Below are 14,516 nucleotides of genomic sequence, written 5' to 3' on the forward strand. Positions count from 1 at the left end.
GCAGGTAAGTCCATTTATTCAGGAAGAGGGGAACCAGGTTTCTCCCTGTTGGAAAAGGGAAGTACTCACAGAAAGAAGAAATTAACACCACTGGTGGAGATAAAAGATGTCACATGCCTCCAGACATAGGCCACATTACTTTTTTGGTATTCCTGTCAAATTCATAACCCGAATCTCCTCAGAGACAAACATTACACAGATCCAAACCAAGTGAGAGTCTACAAACATAATGGAGAATACCACAACAGGGCACAGTCAGGGAAAGGAGGGAACACAGGCCTCTAGGCTGAGGGAGGTCAAAAGAACATCACGACTACATGAAGGTCGGGTCTGAGCCTGAAGTGGATCTTCATCCGGGAGAAGGAGGAAGGTGGAAAATCCATTAAGAATATTACAAGACAGATGATGACATCTGAAATCCAGCCTCTGGCTCAGATTCAGGGGCCGCTAACACTCAACAATATCCATCTCCTGTGTGCTATGTAGTGAGAGAGGGTCTTTGTTCTTAGGGAATTAACAGGGAGATGTTTGCTTGAGAAGGTACCTGTTGACTCTGGAAAATTCAAGAAAGAAACCAGAAGGGGCAGAGCTGAGTAAGAGGGGCAGCGGAGGGGAGAACGGTAGAAACCATGGAAACTCTGGAAAGGGCACACAGGAGCTGACTCTGCAGTTTTCTGTAAGTTCTTATGTTCTTTCTTTTTAAAAGATTTATTTACTTTACTTTATGTATACGAGTACTTTGCTTGAATGCACGTATGATGTGGGAAGGTCATTTGTCTATTTGTTGCTTTCATTGGTTAATTAATAAAGAAACTGCTTGGCCTGATAGGTCAGAACATAGGTGGGTGGAGTAGACAGAACAGAATGCTGGGAAGAAGGGAAGTGAGGTCAGACACGATGGAGCCAGCCGCATGTCAGACATGCTGAATCTTTCCCAGTAAGCCACCACCTTGTGGTGCTACAAAGATTATTAGAAATGGGTTAATCAAGATGTGAGAACTAACCAATAAGAGGCTAGAACTAATGGGTCAGGCAGTGTTTAAATGAATACAATTTGTGTGTTGTTATTCCAGGGCATAAGCTAGCCAAGCGGCTGGCAGCTGGGTGGCAGGAACACAGCCTGCAGCTCCTTCTACACACATAGACCATGTCTGGTGTCTGAAGAAGCCAGAAGAGGGAGTAGGATTCTCTGGAACTAGACTTGGGGATGGTTGTCAGCCACATGTGGGTGCTGGAAATTGAACACAGATCCTCGCAAGAGCAGACACCATTCTCAACTGCTGAGCCACCTCCCCTGTCCCATTCTCTATGAGTGTGAGGGTGTATCAGGACTAGAGATGCTCAGTGGTTAAAAGCATGGGCTGATCTCGCAGTGAACCAGAGTTCAGTTTCTAGCACATACATCAGGCTGCTCACAACAGCCTATAACTGCAGTTCCAGGGATCTGATACTCTGGGCAGACTCTCCATTCTGCCACTGCCACACATATAATTAAAAAAATAAATATTTTAAAAATTGTACCAAAAATGCAAAGTAAACGAGAAAGAAATTAAGAGAAAGACTGCTGCTAATAAATTGCCTCAAAGCATTCTGGGACAGCTTTTTAGGATTCCTGGTTCACAATCAAACTTGTTGGCCTGACAGAAGTTCACCAATATTCTAGAACTGAAAAGCAACTTGTACACATGTCAAAAAGGCCTTGAAGTCCTGGCGGTAGATGCCACCACTTCAGGAACTTCTGTGAGATGATGAAGCAAAGAAAAATGGAAACCAGGAAACAACCCTGGGCACCCACACCTCCCTGCAAACATGTGAACAGAAGAGCTCACCCTGCTGTCCCAGGCTGAGAGGGACAACGACTTACCAGCTTAGACACAGAAGCGAGGCCCATATAGCACGATGACATCCACACTGTCAGTATCACTGTTTAATAAGCAGGAGGTTCCTACCCCACAGACTGTATCCTGCTTCCCCAAATACCTTACTGTATTTGAAGCTAAGTCAAGACAAGAATAGAGGAAGACCTTCTTCTTGGGGAAAGCATCAAAGGAAAACACCTCATGGGAGTGAGAGGCAGAGGCTCAGTCCTCAGCGGGACACCCTTCTATACACCACCACCACCACCACAGCTGGGGAAGATCACAGGAGAGGGGCAGAGAGGATGTAAGAGCTGGGGGATGACGAGAGCCATGGAAGGTGAAGTTCTGCACTGACATGGTGGTCACATTCATGAATGCATAGAAGCTATGGTTACCTGTAAGAGTCCTGGGTGAGCCAAATCTAGTCAAAATTCCAGCACAGATGGGCGAGGTGTGCTCCAGGCCCCATCCCCCATTCCTTACTGGGGAGCTACTAGTGTTTGGTAGCAGCTGGGGGAGGAAGGACCATTCTTTTTGTTTCCCTAGCTCCAGAGGATGGCCCCACAGCCACCCACATGTGGAAAGTGCTAACAGAACTGAGTTGGTTATTAAGGGGGGGGATAAAGTTGGGTGGGGGTTGTATTGGGGGTCTATTTGAGGGGCCTTAAAGGGGAAAAATAGAGGAAGATAAGATCATGTGTCATTGTATATGTGTATGAAATTTTCAAGAATGATTAAAAAACTGACTTCGCAAATATCAAAGGAGAAATTTCTAGAACTCATTTTCAGTTCCAAAAAGTTTTGACTCAAACAGCAGCAATTCAGACATGACTCAGTATAAAAAACATCATGCTGAGTAAGCGCTAAGAAAACATTCTCATACAGCAACAAGGCGTAATTGGAATTGTCATTTTGAAGTATCAACGCTTGGTCTGCAGATGATGGCGAACGACAGGGAAGGGGGCCAAGAAAGTAAACGAGGGGCTTCTCCTGGAAGGAGGTGCAACCTTCTCGGCACAAAGGAAATCCAATATCCAGACCACATGAAAAGTGATCGCTATGGGAACGGCGCAGCTGTGAAAATCCACGTCAGTTTGTATTAACTGGCCTGGCAAGTTTGTGTAATGCAGGACTCGCAGAACAGCCACCGACAGGAAATAACTCTGGTAACAAAGACACCATACCTGTGTTTAATCTGATGCTTACAAGGAGGGAGGACGTAAAACAAAAAAGCTATTCTCTCAAGAATAAGGAGGGGCAGGCAGTCTGAGGTATGTTTGGGGTGCTTTATAGACAGTATCTTATGGGGCAGTTTAATTAGAAACAGCAAGAAAGCAAGAGCTCACGTTTCTCTCTAGAACCCATTATCTTGGTCTCACTGATGAGCCAGACCTGCAGAAAGCCACAGGAAACTCCTGGCACCAAAGGGTTTCAGTTTGAAAATAATCCTGCCAAGTTATTTGGAGACCAATTAGTTCAGTTGTACAAAGAAAAGACAAACGGACAGACAGAGACAAAGTCATTTCCATTAAGGAAACCCATGTCTCTGCAGACAGATATGCACATGGCCACCCTCAGGGTCCTGCCAAAGAGGACACAGGATACTTTGAGACACAACAAGAGGAATGAGCTTAGAGGTCATTTACCCACAAATTCTAAGTTTTAAATCTCAACCGGACACTCGAGACGCCCAACAATAAAGCAGGCTTAGTTTACTCTCAGAGCAGAAAGGAAAACAAACCACTCTCCACTTGGGACTGCCTATATTTAACCAAATTCATCACTGTGGTTTATCGATCCCAAATTCCTGTTAGACCAATGGGTCAGGGCTTGGCTTCTCAGAAGACTTAGCTGCGTGAAGTTTTCAACAGAAGCTTTTCAACTCTAAGTAGACTTTTCCTAGAACTCAATTTCTTCAGCACTGCCCACACAGGAGGCACAGCTGGGAAATCCCAGGTCTTTAACTGAGAAATGTCAGCTTGGGATGAGTGACCCCCAAAAGCTACTCTACATAGCACCCCGAGTAGGAGTCCAAAAGGTCCAGGTTAAAGGTTTAAGGCAGCAATTCTCACCTGTGAGTCATAGCTTTGGGGCCTAAACGACCCTTTCACAGAGGGTGCATATTAGGTATCCTGCATACCAGATATTTACATTATGAGTCCCAACAGTAGCAGAATTACAGTTATGAAGTAGCAACAAAAATAATCTTAGAGTTGGGGGTCACCACAACATGAGGAACTGTGTTAAAGGAACAGCATTAGGAAGGCTGAGAACCACTGACTTAAAGAGACATTCAAAAGGGAATCAGCTGTCACATACAGTACACATGCGAGAATAACTCAGAGCCTATTAAAAACTGAGATACCATGTAGTTTTAAGATGCATCAGCCGGTTCCCATTACGATGGACAACAGCCCTGCTCTATTTTTAGAGCCGCTGGAAAGATCAAAGAGGAAGGGGCCTGTTCCAGCCTCCCGATCCAGGCCCCTCATCTCTGCGTGCTTTTCCTTTGTCATTAGGAACATCTCCAAAACACTCACAGCCGGGACTGCCCGAAATCCCCCACTTTCTGGTGGAAGCTTAAAATCTGCTCTGCTCAGGAGGCTCAAGGAAGGGAACCCCCAGGAGAGGAACAGAACTTCAGGAGAGGGTTGCGTTCAAGTTGGAAGTACTGCGGTTGCAGCCACCGACCCAGCATCCAGTCAGGCTCTCTGCATTCTAGAACCCAAGGTTTCCTAGGCTGGCGTCTTGGAAGATGAATGCAGATCAACAACAGCAGGACCAAGTCCCCCGGGCTCCCCTTCTACAGCAGGACCAAGTCCCCCGGGCTCCCCTTCTACAGCAGGACCAAGTCCCCCGGGCTCCCCTTCTACAGCAGGACCAAGTCCCCCGGGCTCCCCTTTTACAGCAGGACCAAGTCCCCCGGGTTCCCCTCCTTCTACACACACACACACACACACACACACACACACACACACACACACCAATCAAAAAACAAGACAAGACAAAAAACACCCCACCAGCCCTGGTGGGTTAGGATGAGGTCAACTGCTCAGAGGCAAAACGACTTACTTTGGGTGAACAGGCTGTACATTTGTCAAATGCCAAGCTGACAGGAAGGACATTATCGAACCGTGACAGAAATCCCCGGATCTAAAAACAAACAGAACAGAACAATTACACATGAGGCAAGGGAGGAAGACATCTATAAAGATGCATGTCGAATGGGCGACAAGGAGGAGGAAATGGCTATTAGGGGTCCCAACATGGCAACTCTCTGAATGGAAGTACCCCCACCCCTGCACTATCATAGGTTTGGGGAAGAAATAACTTAGGTCCCTCATTCCCAGGATATACATGATTTTTAAATATTTGAGACTTAAAATCAAATTCACTTAAAAAACATAACGAGCAATATGGGAGATCTAAGCATGTCTCGAGGCTGCGGTGTATCTCAGTTGGTAGAATCCTTGGCCAGCATGCACAAGGCCTTGGGTTCCATTACCAGCATGGCACAAAACTAGGCTGGGTGGTGCATATCTAAGAACCTATCACAGAGGAGATAGATGCAGGAGTCCAAAGTCATCCTTGGCTACATACATAACAGTCTAAGGCCAGCCTGGGCTGTATGAGGCCCTGTCCCAAAACCAAAATGAACAGAAAAATACTGTTTAAAGAAGTGTCTGAGAGTTGGGGTGCAGCTGAGTGGCAGGTTGCTCGCCTGGCATGCAAGGGGCCAGGGTTCCATGCCAGCCTCACAGAACAGAACAAAGTCAGGTCATCTAGGTTGCTCTGACTCGCCCCTCCCACAGAAACACAGAGGATTGGGGTAAGCAAGCCTTTCCACAGCTCTACGCTGGCTTTTCGGGGGCAGACAGCTTGGTGATAACGGAAGGCAGAGACTGTCCTAAAGGAAGGCCCCGTGACTGGCTGCTGAGAGCAGACCCCACAGAAATAAAAGTGCTTCCCATTGCTGGGGAAACAGCACCACCTTGAGCAGAAACATCTGATTGCAAGCAGTAAATCCACTTTGAGAGCAGCTTGTGGGTCCGTTGTATGTACCAGGGAGATGAAATAAAACTCATGAGGGTAAAACCTAGAGCATTTCCATGGACGCCAGCAGCTGCAGTAAGCAAGACAACACAAATCTTGAAAGTTCGCTTGGTGCCAGAATTTCCTGCTTTAAGTTAATGAAACTTAGGCTAGAAGGTGAAGCAGCCCGGCAAAGCAAGCAGGAGGCAGCGGGGCTCCGTTCCCACTGCTGCCACAGACGCCGTGGCCAAAGGTGAGTAACTCAGTCAGTTTTCTAGTGCTGCGAGAAGCACCATGATCAAACCTGGAGGCAGGAGCTGACGCAGAGGCCATGGAGGGTGCTGCTGACTGGCTTGCTCCTCATGGCTTGCTCAGCCTCTTTCTTATAGAAAGAACCCAGGACCACCAGCCCAGGGATGGCATCACAATGAACTGGCCTCTCTCTCGTCAATCACTAATTAAGAAAATTCCCAGCTGGGCAGTGATGATGCACTTGGGAGGCAGAGGCCAGGATAGCCAGAGCTACACAGAGATACCCTGTCTCAAAAAAACTAAAAAAATAACATAAAATAAAAAAGAAAAGAAAATGCTCTCTATAGGCTTACCTGATCTTATAAAGGTATTTTTGTTGCTGTTTTTTGTTTTGTTTTTTCAAGATAGGGTTTCTCTGTGGCTTTGGAGCCTGTCCTGGCACTCACTTTGTAGACCAGGCTGGCCTCGAACTCAGAGAGATCCGCCTGCTTCTGCCTGAAGGTATTTTTAAAATGAGGGTTCCCTCCTCTCTGCTGACTCTAGGTTGTGTCAGGTTGATGTAAACTGTCCAGCACAAGCATTAAGTCAGAACTGACCGGCTCCTTGGGAATCTTTGAAAATGTGACTTTCAGCCTCCTGTCTCTGAGGTGAAAAATGGTGGCCATTTTACAAACTAGAACAAAAAGCAAGTTCAGGGGGGAAAGGCAGCCAATCAGGAACCGGAAGTCACCAACCGAAAGGACCGTAGGGTTAAGTCACAAAGGACAATGTTGAGATCCTTACGAGCACCAAGAGTTCCAGGTTTAAACACACACTCGGGGGCTAGCGAGATGCTCAACAGGTGCCAAGGCTGATGACCTGGGTGAGATCCCTGGAATCCACGTGCTAGAAGGAGAGAACCGACTCCTACAAGCTTGCCTCTGATCACCACCTGTGTGCCATGGCTCACGCACTCACACCCGTGTACACGTACACAAATAAATAAAAAGGTGAATGTATGTTCACAGTGTGCCTTACACACACCTAAGTTACTGAGTTCTTTTAAAGCAACCGGATCCAACACATTTTCCATTAAAACACTGTTGAAAGTGGCCTACAAGTTTGTGTCTCCGTTCTGTGGTGTCTCACGGAGCTCCTGTTGTAATTTCTGTCTGTGGAATGTTTTCTGCTAAACTTATGTGGTGGGAGCAGAGCTGGAGGGAAGGGATAGAGTAGACCTAGTTATGAGGCTGAAAGGGAGAGCAGGAAAGGAGGAAGGAGAGAGAGAGGGAGAGAGAGAGAGGAAGAGGGAAGGAGAGCGAGGGAGAGCGAGCTCACAAAGGCCAGCAGCAACACGGGTGTCTACTATTGCTGGGATGAAACACCATGACCAAAGAGCAAGTTGGGAAGGGAAGGGTTTATTTGGCTCACACTTCCATACCTGTTCATCATCAAAGGGAGTCAGGACAGGATCCTGAAGACAGAAGCTGATGCAGAAGCCACGCAGGAGTGCTGCTTACTGGCTTGCTCCTCATAGCTTAATCGGCCTGCTTTCTAATAGAACCCAGAACCACCAGCCCAGAGATGACCCCACCCACAATGAGCTGGGCCCTCCCTTATTAATAACTAATTAAGAAAATGCTTTACAGCTGGATCTTATGGAGGCATTTTCTCAATTAGGATTCCCTCCTTCCAGATAACTCAAGTCTGTGTAGCAAGGTGGCATAAGACCGGCTAGCACAACGGGTCCCAGGCCTCTTACCAGGCCTCGAGCCATCTGGGCAGCCTCACCTGGTAATCTTTATTCATGATATGAAGTAGGGGCCTAAAGCCCTTCTTTCACATGCTTCAGTCTTGCTTCAGATGTCTGTTTATTTTGAGACAGGGATTGACTCTGTAGCTCAGGTTGGCTGTATACTAAGGCAATCCTTCTGTCGGTGCCGGGATGACAGGGTGAGCCCCCTCACCCAGCTGCAGAGCTACTTGTTGGAAAACCCTTTCTCCACAAAAGAGTCCAAGGCTTTGAACAAATGCCGCAGGAAACAACAAGGCTATGGACTGTGAAGAACCGAGAGCCCAGAAATGAGCTCTTGTGTGTGTGGCCAACTATATTCCCTCAGCCTGACAGGAAATGCATAAAACTTAGAGAGCAGAGGCTGCTGTCAATAGTTCAGCGCCATCCTTAGACACGCATAACTCCCAGAGTGACCCACAGTCCAGGTTATGCAGAAGTCCTAAAGGATGTATCCAGATCTTTTGAGAGAGGCCAGGTTCCAACTCAAAGAAAGTAAAGATCTACCCCATACCTAAATTCTTTCTACATATTTAAAGCCAAACAAATATTTAAATTAAGACTGCAAAGTGATGTCAAAGATTCTATTCTCTGCCCTTTTCTGTTTTTAAGACTTATTGTGAGTGTGTGAGTGTGTGTGTGAGCAGTGCCATGGAGAGAAGTTATTAGGATGCCCTGGTGGTTGTGAGATTTCAGACTTGGAATCTGGGCACTAAAACTGGGTCCTCCGTACACGGCATGCGCTTAGCCACTGAGCCATCTTTCTAGCCGCCATGCTCCCTTTTCACAGATGAAAGCAGGAAGGAGACATGGAAGCAGCTCATACAGAAATCAGGTCAGTGCCAGGGGCTGGGGGAGGGGCGGGAAAGGACGCCAGCCCAAAGGAACTGCTGGGGCGACAAACGCACCAAGCCTCCTCTGTGGTGAGATGCGAGTGTAGGTGCTTGCCAACACTTATTAAGGGTACAACTGTTGACTATGAATTATGCCTTGGAAAGGTTGATTTAGAAACAGTTTATAAATTTGGTATTTTCAACAAGTTCATAATGCAGACTCCCTGAAGCCCCCACTCCTCAAATAATCACCAGTGTATCTTTCTAGGGGGAAATGTTTTTCATTTATTTATTTCTGGTTCTTGATGCTAATCCCGGGACCCTGTGATTGCTAATTCTATCACAGAGTTATGTGCCCTCCTGCCCAGAAGAAAAGATATGCCTAAGCTAACCCCAAATATGTGTTTCTTTCTGCTACCTGCATGTGGCAGGACCCTGGAGGAAAGCTACCTTGGCTTTCTTGGCTCCTGCCCTGCTGGTCGCTGTCAGACCCCAAACAGGCGAAGCTGGTAAGGTGAAATCTAAGCTCTCAAGCAGCCCTGGGTTATCCCTGGGCTTGGCTATCAGGGCTTGCCAGACAAGAGACACTGCGCTGGGTGGCAGATGGGAGGTAGCAGGCAGGAAGCACACGGCATGAGTGCAGGGCTGTTAAAGGGGTGCTGGCGGTCTCAGCACTCTGCCTGTGCAGTGTGCCCATACTTCACCAGGCATACAAGGACCTTCAGGAAACACGCCAAACAACGGCAAACGTCAAAGGTTAGTTCAAGGAGTGGGCCTGGCTACGTGCCACCATAAAGTCTTTCTTCCTAGCTCAGGGCAGTGCATCGACAATGACCACAACGCTGGAAATTTCCAGTGGTGGCTCTGGGCTGTGCTGGTGAAGGTTTATTCTGGAAGGGCTCAGACTGATGGCAGAGCAGGGATGGGCACCTCAATTGGGTGGTTGTAATTTTAGCTAAAGTGACTCCAGTTTCACATCAGGGCCCTTCTACCTCTGGTCTGTTTCCACGCAGCAGACAAGGCGTACCCTCGTCCTGCCAAGTGAGGGTGCAGGGCATTCACACGCACAGGCACTGTGCCAGGTCTCCAAGGGGATTGGTTTCACCTGTCCTGTGGCAGCTCATTTTGGCGTCACTGCCATCCCATTACCTTCCACCACTTTCCAGATGAGATAACCAAGACTCGGAGAAATGGCACAGCCTTACAAGCACTACAGAAAAAAGCCAGGAATCTCATTTCTGGATTATTTGGCTCTAAAATCCTGGTGGAGAAGCTGAAATGCACAGAGTGGGGAAGGAGGGAGGGGAGGGAGGGAGAGGAGGAGGAATCTAAACACTCTGTGAAAGGAAAACGCAGATGGTAACACCTCTCAGGTGAATTCAATTATCTTCAGTGGCTTTTGCCGGGTTGGATACAAAATAAATAGATTAGGAAAGGAGGGGGCCTTCCTCTCTGAACCACTGTCCTGGCCATGTTTCCACCAGTGCTCAGTAAAACTAACCTTGGTGCCAAGCCCACTTAGCCTCAATGGGACCCTAAGATCAACTGCCCAGGAACAAATGGTCACCCCAAAGGTGCCCCGATGCCCCTCGGGAGCCCCACTGTTCGGGTGTTGCAGCAGCTCCCTTCAAGCTTGGCAAGGTTGCTAGAGTTTGGAGTCTGCATGCATAAAAACGTGCTCCAAACTCCAGATCGATCCTGGATGCTGGAAAAGAGCCTTAATCTCATTCCGTGCCAAGATGGAGTTTAGCAACAGTGAGCCCCGGGCACAGTGCAGAGGTCTTTGTTTCAGATAACAGCTTCCGTTCCCATCCCTTGCTGCCTCTCGTTATTGAAGTGGAGCCACAGAGGGACCAAAGAGCTAACCTGGAAGCCAGCCAGCATCATCTTCAGAAAATACTGCAGGATACAGCTAACTCTCAAGATGTAGCAAGCACTATTTCCCGAGTTCTAGGATTCTAATTTCCTTTTCAGAGATAAACTTCCACTTTAATAAAAAGTGGAAAGAGAAAGCCAGCACAGGCAACCATCTCATGTGCCCCAAACTCTGCTAGTGCTTAATAAATACAATCTATATTTAGATTATATTATATAATATGTATGTATATAATATAAATATATTATATATTTAGTGACTCTTGGGGGCTCATTTTTAAGTTGTCCCCAGACAGGAAACATGAGGTTCAGAGGAGATGAAACACTTGCCCAAGGAGAAGGCAGACAGCATGAGGGTGTAGTCAGATCATATACCCAGGACCACCCTAGCTTTCAGATACTTCCCATTGGAATGGAGATCCTACCACGCTATTTCTGATCCCAGTGTGCCCTGCACATCTGTGCCTGGAAAGCACCTGCTTGGTTGGTCGGGCAGAGAAGGTGGATAGCACGGCCAGGTCAGAAACCACAGCAGTCAACACAGTAGAACTGCGAACCACCCACTTCTCCTGTCACCTCCTCGCTGAGGGCCATGGAACCAGAGGGGAGGGAGAGGAAGGAAGTTCTTTACTAGGCTACAGCTCTTGGCTAGGCCTCCTCTAAGGAGACAGTCTTCATCTCCCAAGGCATAAGAGTTGAGCACCCTTGAACCCCAAAATAAGACTTTTTTAAAAATAGAAGGTCTGGGGATGGAGAAATGACTCGATGGTTAAGAGCACATACTGTTCATCCTAAGGAACTGAATTTGATTCCCCAAGCCTACATATATCAGGCAGCTTAGAAACTGGCTGTAACCCCAGCTCCAGGGCATCTGACAGCTCTAACCTCTGTGGGTACTTGTGTTCTTGTGTGTATGTGTGCGTGTGCAAACACACACACCAACATCAATTAAAACAATAAAATTAAATCTTTATATAAAAAAAGTAGAAGACTGAAGTCTGGGTAGAGCGGCATCAGAGTCTTAGCAGACAGGAAATGAACAGTGGCTGAGCCTCCAGCTCCCTCTCTACTTTATCTCACTCAGAGGCCTCCCAGGCCGCTGCCCTAGTTTTGCTTTTCTGCAAAGAGTTAAAAAAAAAAGAACTCAAGCGCCCCAAAGAATCATGAGCTTCCAAGAGCAGGGAAGGGAACACACACACTCAGGCACAGGACACATGCACTCAGGGACTTCTCCTTACTTTTACTTCAGAGCTAGAAGTACATTCCCAAAAGACAAAAATGCTAACTGCTCAGTCTGCAAGATAAAACAGGTCCTGGGTGTCTGGACACCTGTGGCAGGTCATCAGACCACAGGCTACTAAGTTCTGTCAGTCAGGCTCTCTTAGGGACCTGCAGGCCAACTTCCTCGAGTGTCAAGAGAGGTCTGTACATTTTTACAAGACCTGAATGGGTCTCCATCAGTCTTGTAGTGCTCAGTCATCATTCAGAAGCCAGGGAAAGATAACGACTATGGTCAATTGTCGGTCAATTGTCGTGGACAACAAGGCTGAACTTGGAGTCTGTGAGGGAGTCACCTAGGAGATACACCTCGGGGCATATATGTGAGGGAGTCACCTAGGAGACACACCTTGGGGGGCATATCTGTGAGGGAGTCACCTAGGAGACACACCTGGGGCATGTCTGTGAGGGAGTTTCCAGAATGGTCTAACTGAAAGGGGACGACCTGTCTTGAATGTGGGTAGCACGTCCCACGGCCTGGGCTCCTAGAGCACCAGCATTCATCTCTTGTAGGAGTTACAGCTGAGGGAAAACACTGGAGGGACCAGAACTGTCAGACATGCAGGTGTTCTTCTTCAAGAGAAGGTAATGACACCTTTTTATCCAGAAGGCTGGGGTGGATGTTGTCTAACCTGCAGACCCACTATTCTGGAGTTGGCCTTCACCTGAATCCCCCCAAATCCTGAGCATTTTTTAGGTTCTAATCCTGTGCTTTGTCTCCCAGTGAACAGAACCCATCCTTATGAAAGAGGCCCCATGTACTTTGCCTCCTCCATCAATAGAGTCTATCCTTTTGCTAATTATAAATCCTTCCTCCCTAGACCCTCACCCTGAGCACTGTTCAGCAGCCAGTAGAACTCATTCGTCTTGTGAGTCCACAGGTGCTCTGCTCTAGAGATGTACTTTACAACACCCCCTTGTTAGATTCTAGGAGTTTGGGCCCAGCACCTGCCCAGGTGGTGCTGACCTTCACCTCGAGCAGCCTGCAGGGACCACAGCAGTCTCTCTCTGCATCCTGACAGAGGATACAGTGAACATGTGGCCTCATGCTTCTGTTTCCTCACTGTCCTGAACTGTGATCTAAGACACATCCTTCTAACTTGCCCGGGGCAGAGGTTCTGCCATGAAGATGAGAAGGTGACTAAAGCAACAAGCTTCCCATCTCTCGCTCTTCCCATGTGTGCGATGCACAGGTGTACAGGCGTACATACAGGTATGTGCAAGTGAGTGGGGACCTTGATCACGAAGGCAAAGTTTCTGAACCCAAGGCTCCATGGTGAGGCCAGTCTAGCTAGCCAAATGCTCTAAAAACCTCCTGTGTCTTCCCCCCAGTGCAGGTGCTGGGGTTACAGGTGGGCAGCCATGCTCACCCTGCACTTACGTGGATGCTAGGAATCTAAAACTTATCCACTGAGCCACCTCCTTCCCACGCTCACTTTTGACCCTTACTATGTGCCCCAGAGAGCCTTGAACTCTTGACTCGTCTGCCCCACCTCTAACTGCTGGGACTACAAGCTGGGCCATCATGCCTGGGTACCATTATCTTCATAAAAGGTGCAGGTTGGTGGGAAGCGAAGGCATGGATAGTAATTCTTTGCTAAGAACTACAATCTAAAAACTGTCTGCTAAAGACTCCTGACTAAAGGGTACATACTGTAGGAATCCATTTTCAGAAAGTTCAAAGTCTAACACTCTGTGTGTATGTGTGTGTGTGTGTGTTCAATATTGAGGACTTGGATCAAACATTTAATGATTTGGGTCATTATCTGTATGTATCTGTATGTAGTTTAAGCATTAATAAATACATTTTTTGAGGAAAAAAAAAGACAAAGTAGCTTTACTAACTCGTGGGTTGGGTCAGAGCCTAAAAAAACAAATGAATGTTTAAAAAAAAATTGCCACCCAAAGCGCCTGTTTTCTCACATCAAGTGGGTTTTCACGGGTTTCAAGTTCAGTGCCCGGTTTCTTCAGCTGTAACATTTAGCTGACTTCAGTTGGGGACTAATCAAGTCTTTCAAAGTCCCTTGACAGTATCTGAACAGGGCCAATTTGCCTGTGAACCCACAGGGAGGGGCAGAGCAAGCCAGTGGCCTCCCAGGTCCCACTCAGAGGACAGCAGAGAAGTCAAGGAATGTTCTCCATTACACAATGGCGTTTGGGAGGTGTTGGGGTGGGGTGGGGGCTTTCTAGGCATCTCACTCCACTGGAGCAGATTAATAAACACTCTCCCTGGGGCACTGAGAAAATGAGCCAGAGCCTTACAGGTCATTCTTTACAAGCAAAGTACACAAAGGGACCTAGCCAGCTCCCCTCCAACAGGAAACCGTTTGTCTCTAGAGGATGGAGAAGCAGGGAGAGGAGGGGAGGAGAAGAAGGAGAGGGAGGAGGGGGAAGAGGAGAAGGAGAAGAAGGGTAGGAAAGGGAGCAGGGAAGGAGAGGGAGGAGGGAGGAAGGATGCTGAGTATACCGCCAGGCCCAGCTCTAGGGAGAGGATACTCCCTAATCCAAACACAGTTGCACAAATAGAGTGCCCTTCTCTTGGGAAAAAGGAAAAAAATTGTTTAAATGGGGACTGAACAACTCTGATTAATTTTAAAGTTCTTTTTCCACTTTCCT

The 14,516-nt window shown here is 47.5% G+C and overlaps 1 protein-coding gene across 6 annotated transcripts in view; it reads right to left on the minus strand.

Moving 5' to 3' along the window:
* Atg7 (autophagy related 7) overlaps positions 1 to 14,516 on the minus strand; it is a 243,376-nt gene that overhangs the window by 150,330 nt on the left and 78,530 nt on the right. For all 6 annotated transcript variants that reach the window (XM_057760141.1, XM_057760462.1, XM_057760400.1 and 3 more), the window contains one exon: positions 4,932 to 5,012. In XM_057760141.1, coding sequence (XP_057616124.1) covers positions 4,932 to 5,012 — 81 coding nt within the window. The remainder of the gene's footprint in view (positions 1 to 4,931; positions 5,013 to 14,516) is intronic.

Source organism: Chionomys nivalis, chromosome 1 (assembly GCF_950005125.1).
Source record: "Chionomys nivalis chromosome 1, mChiNiv1.1, whole genome shotgun sequence".
In the NCBI taxonomy this organism is placed as follows: Eukaryota; Metazoa; Chordata; class Mammalia; order Rodentia; family Cricetidae; genus Chionomys; species Chionomys nivalis.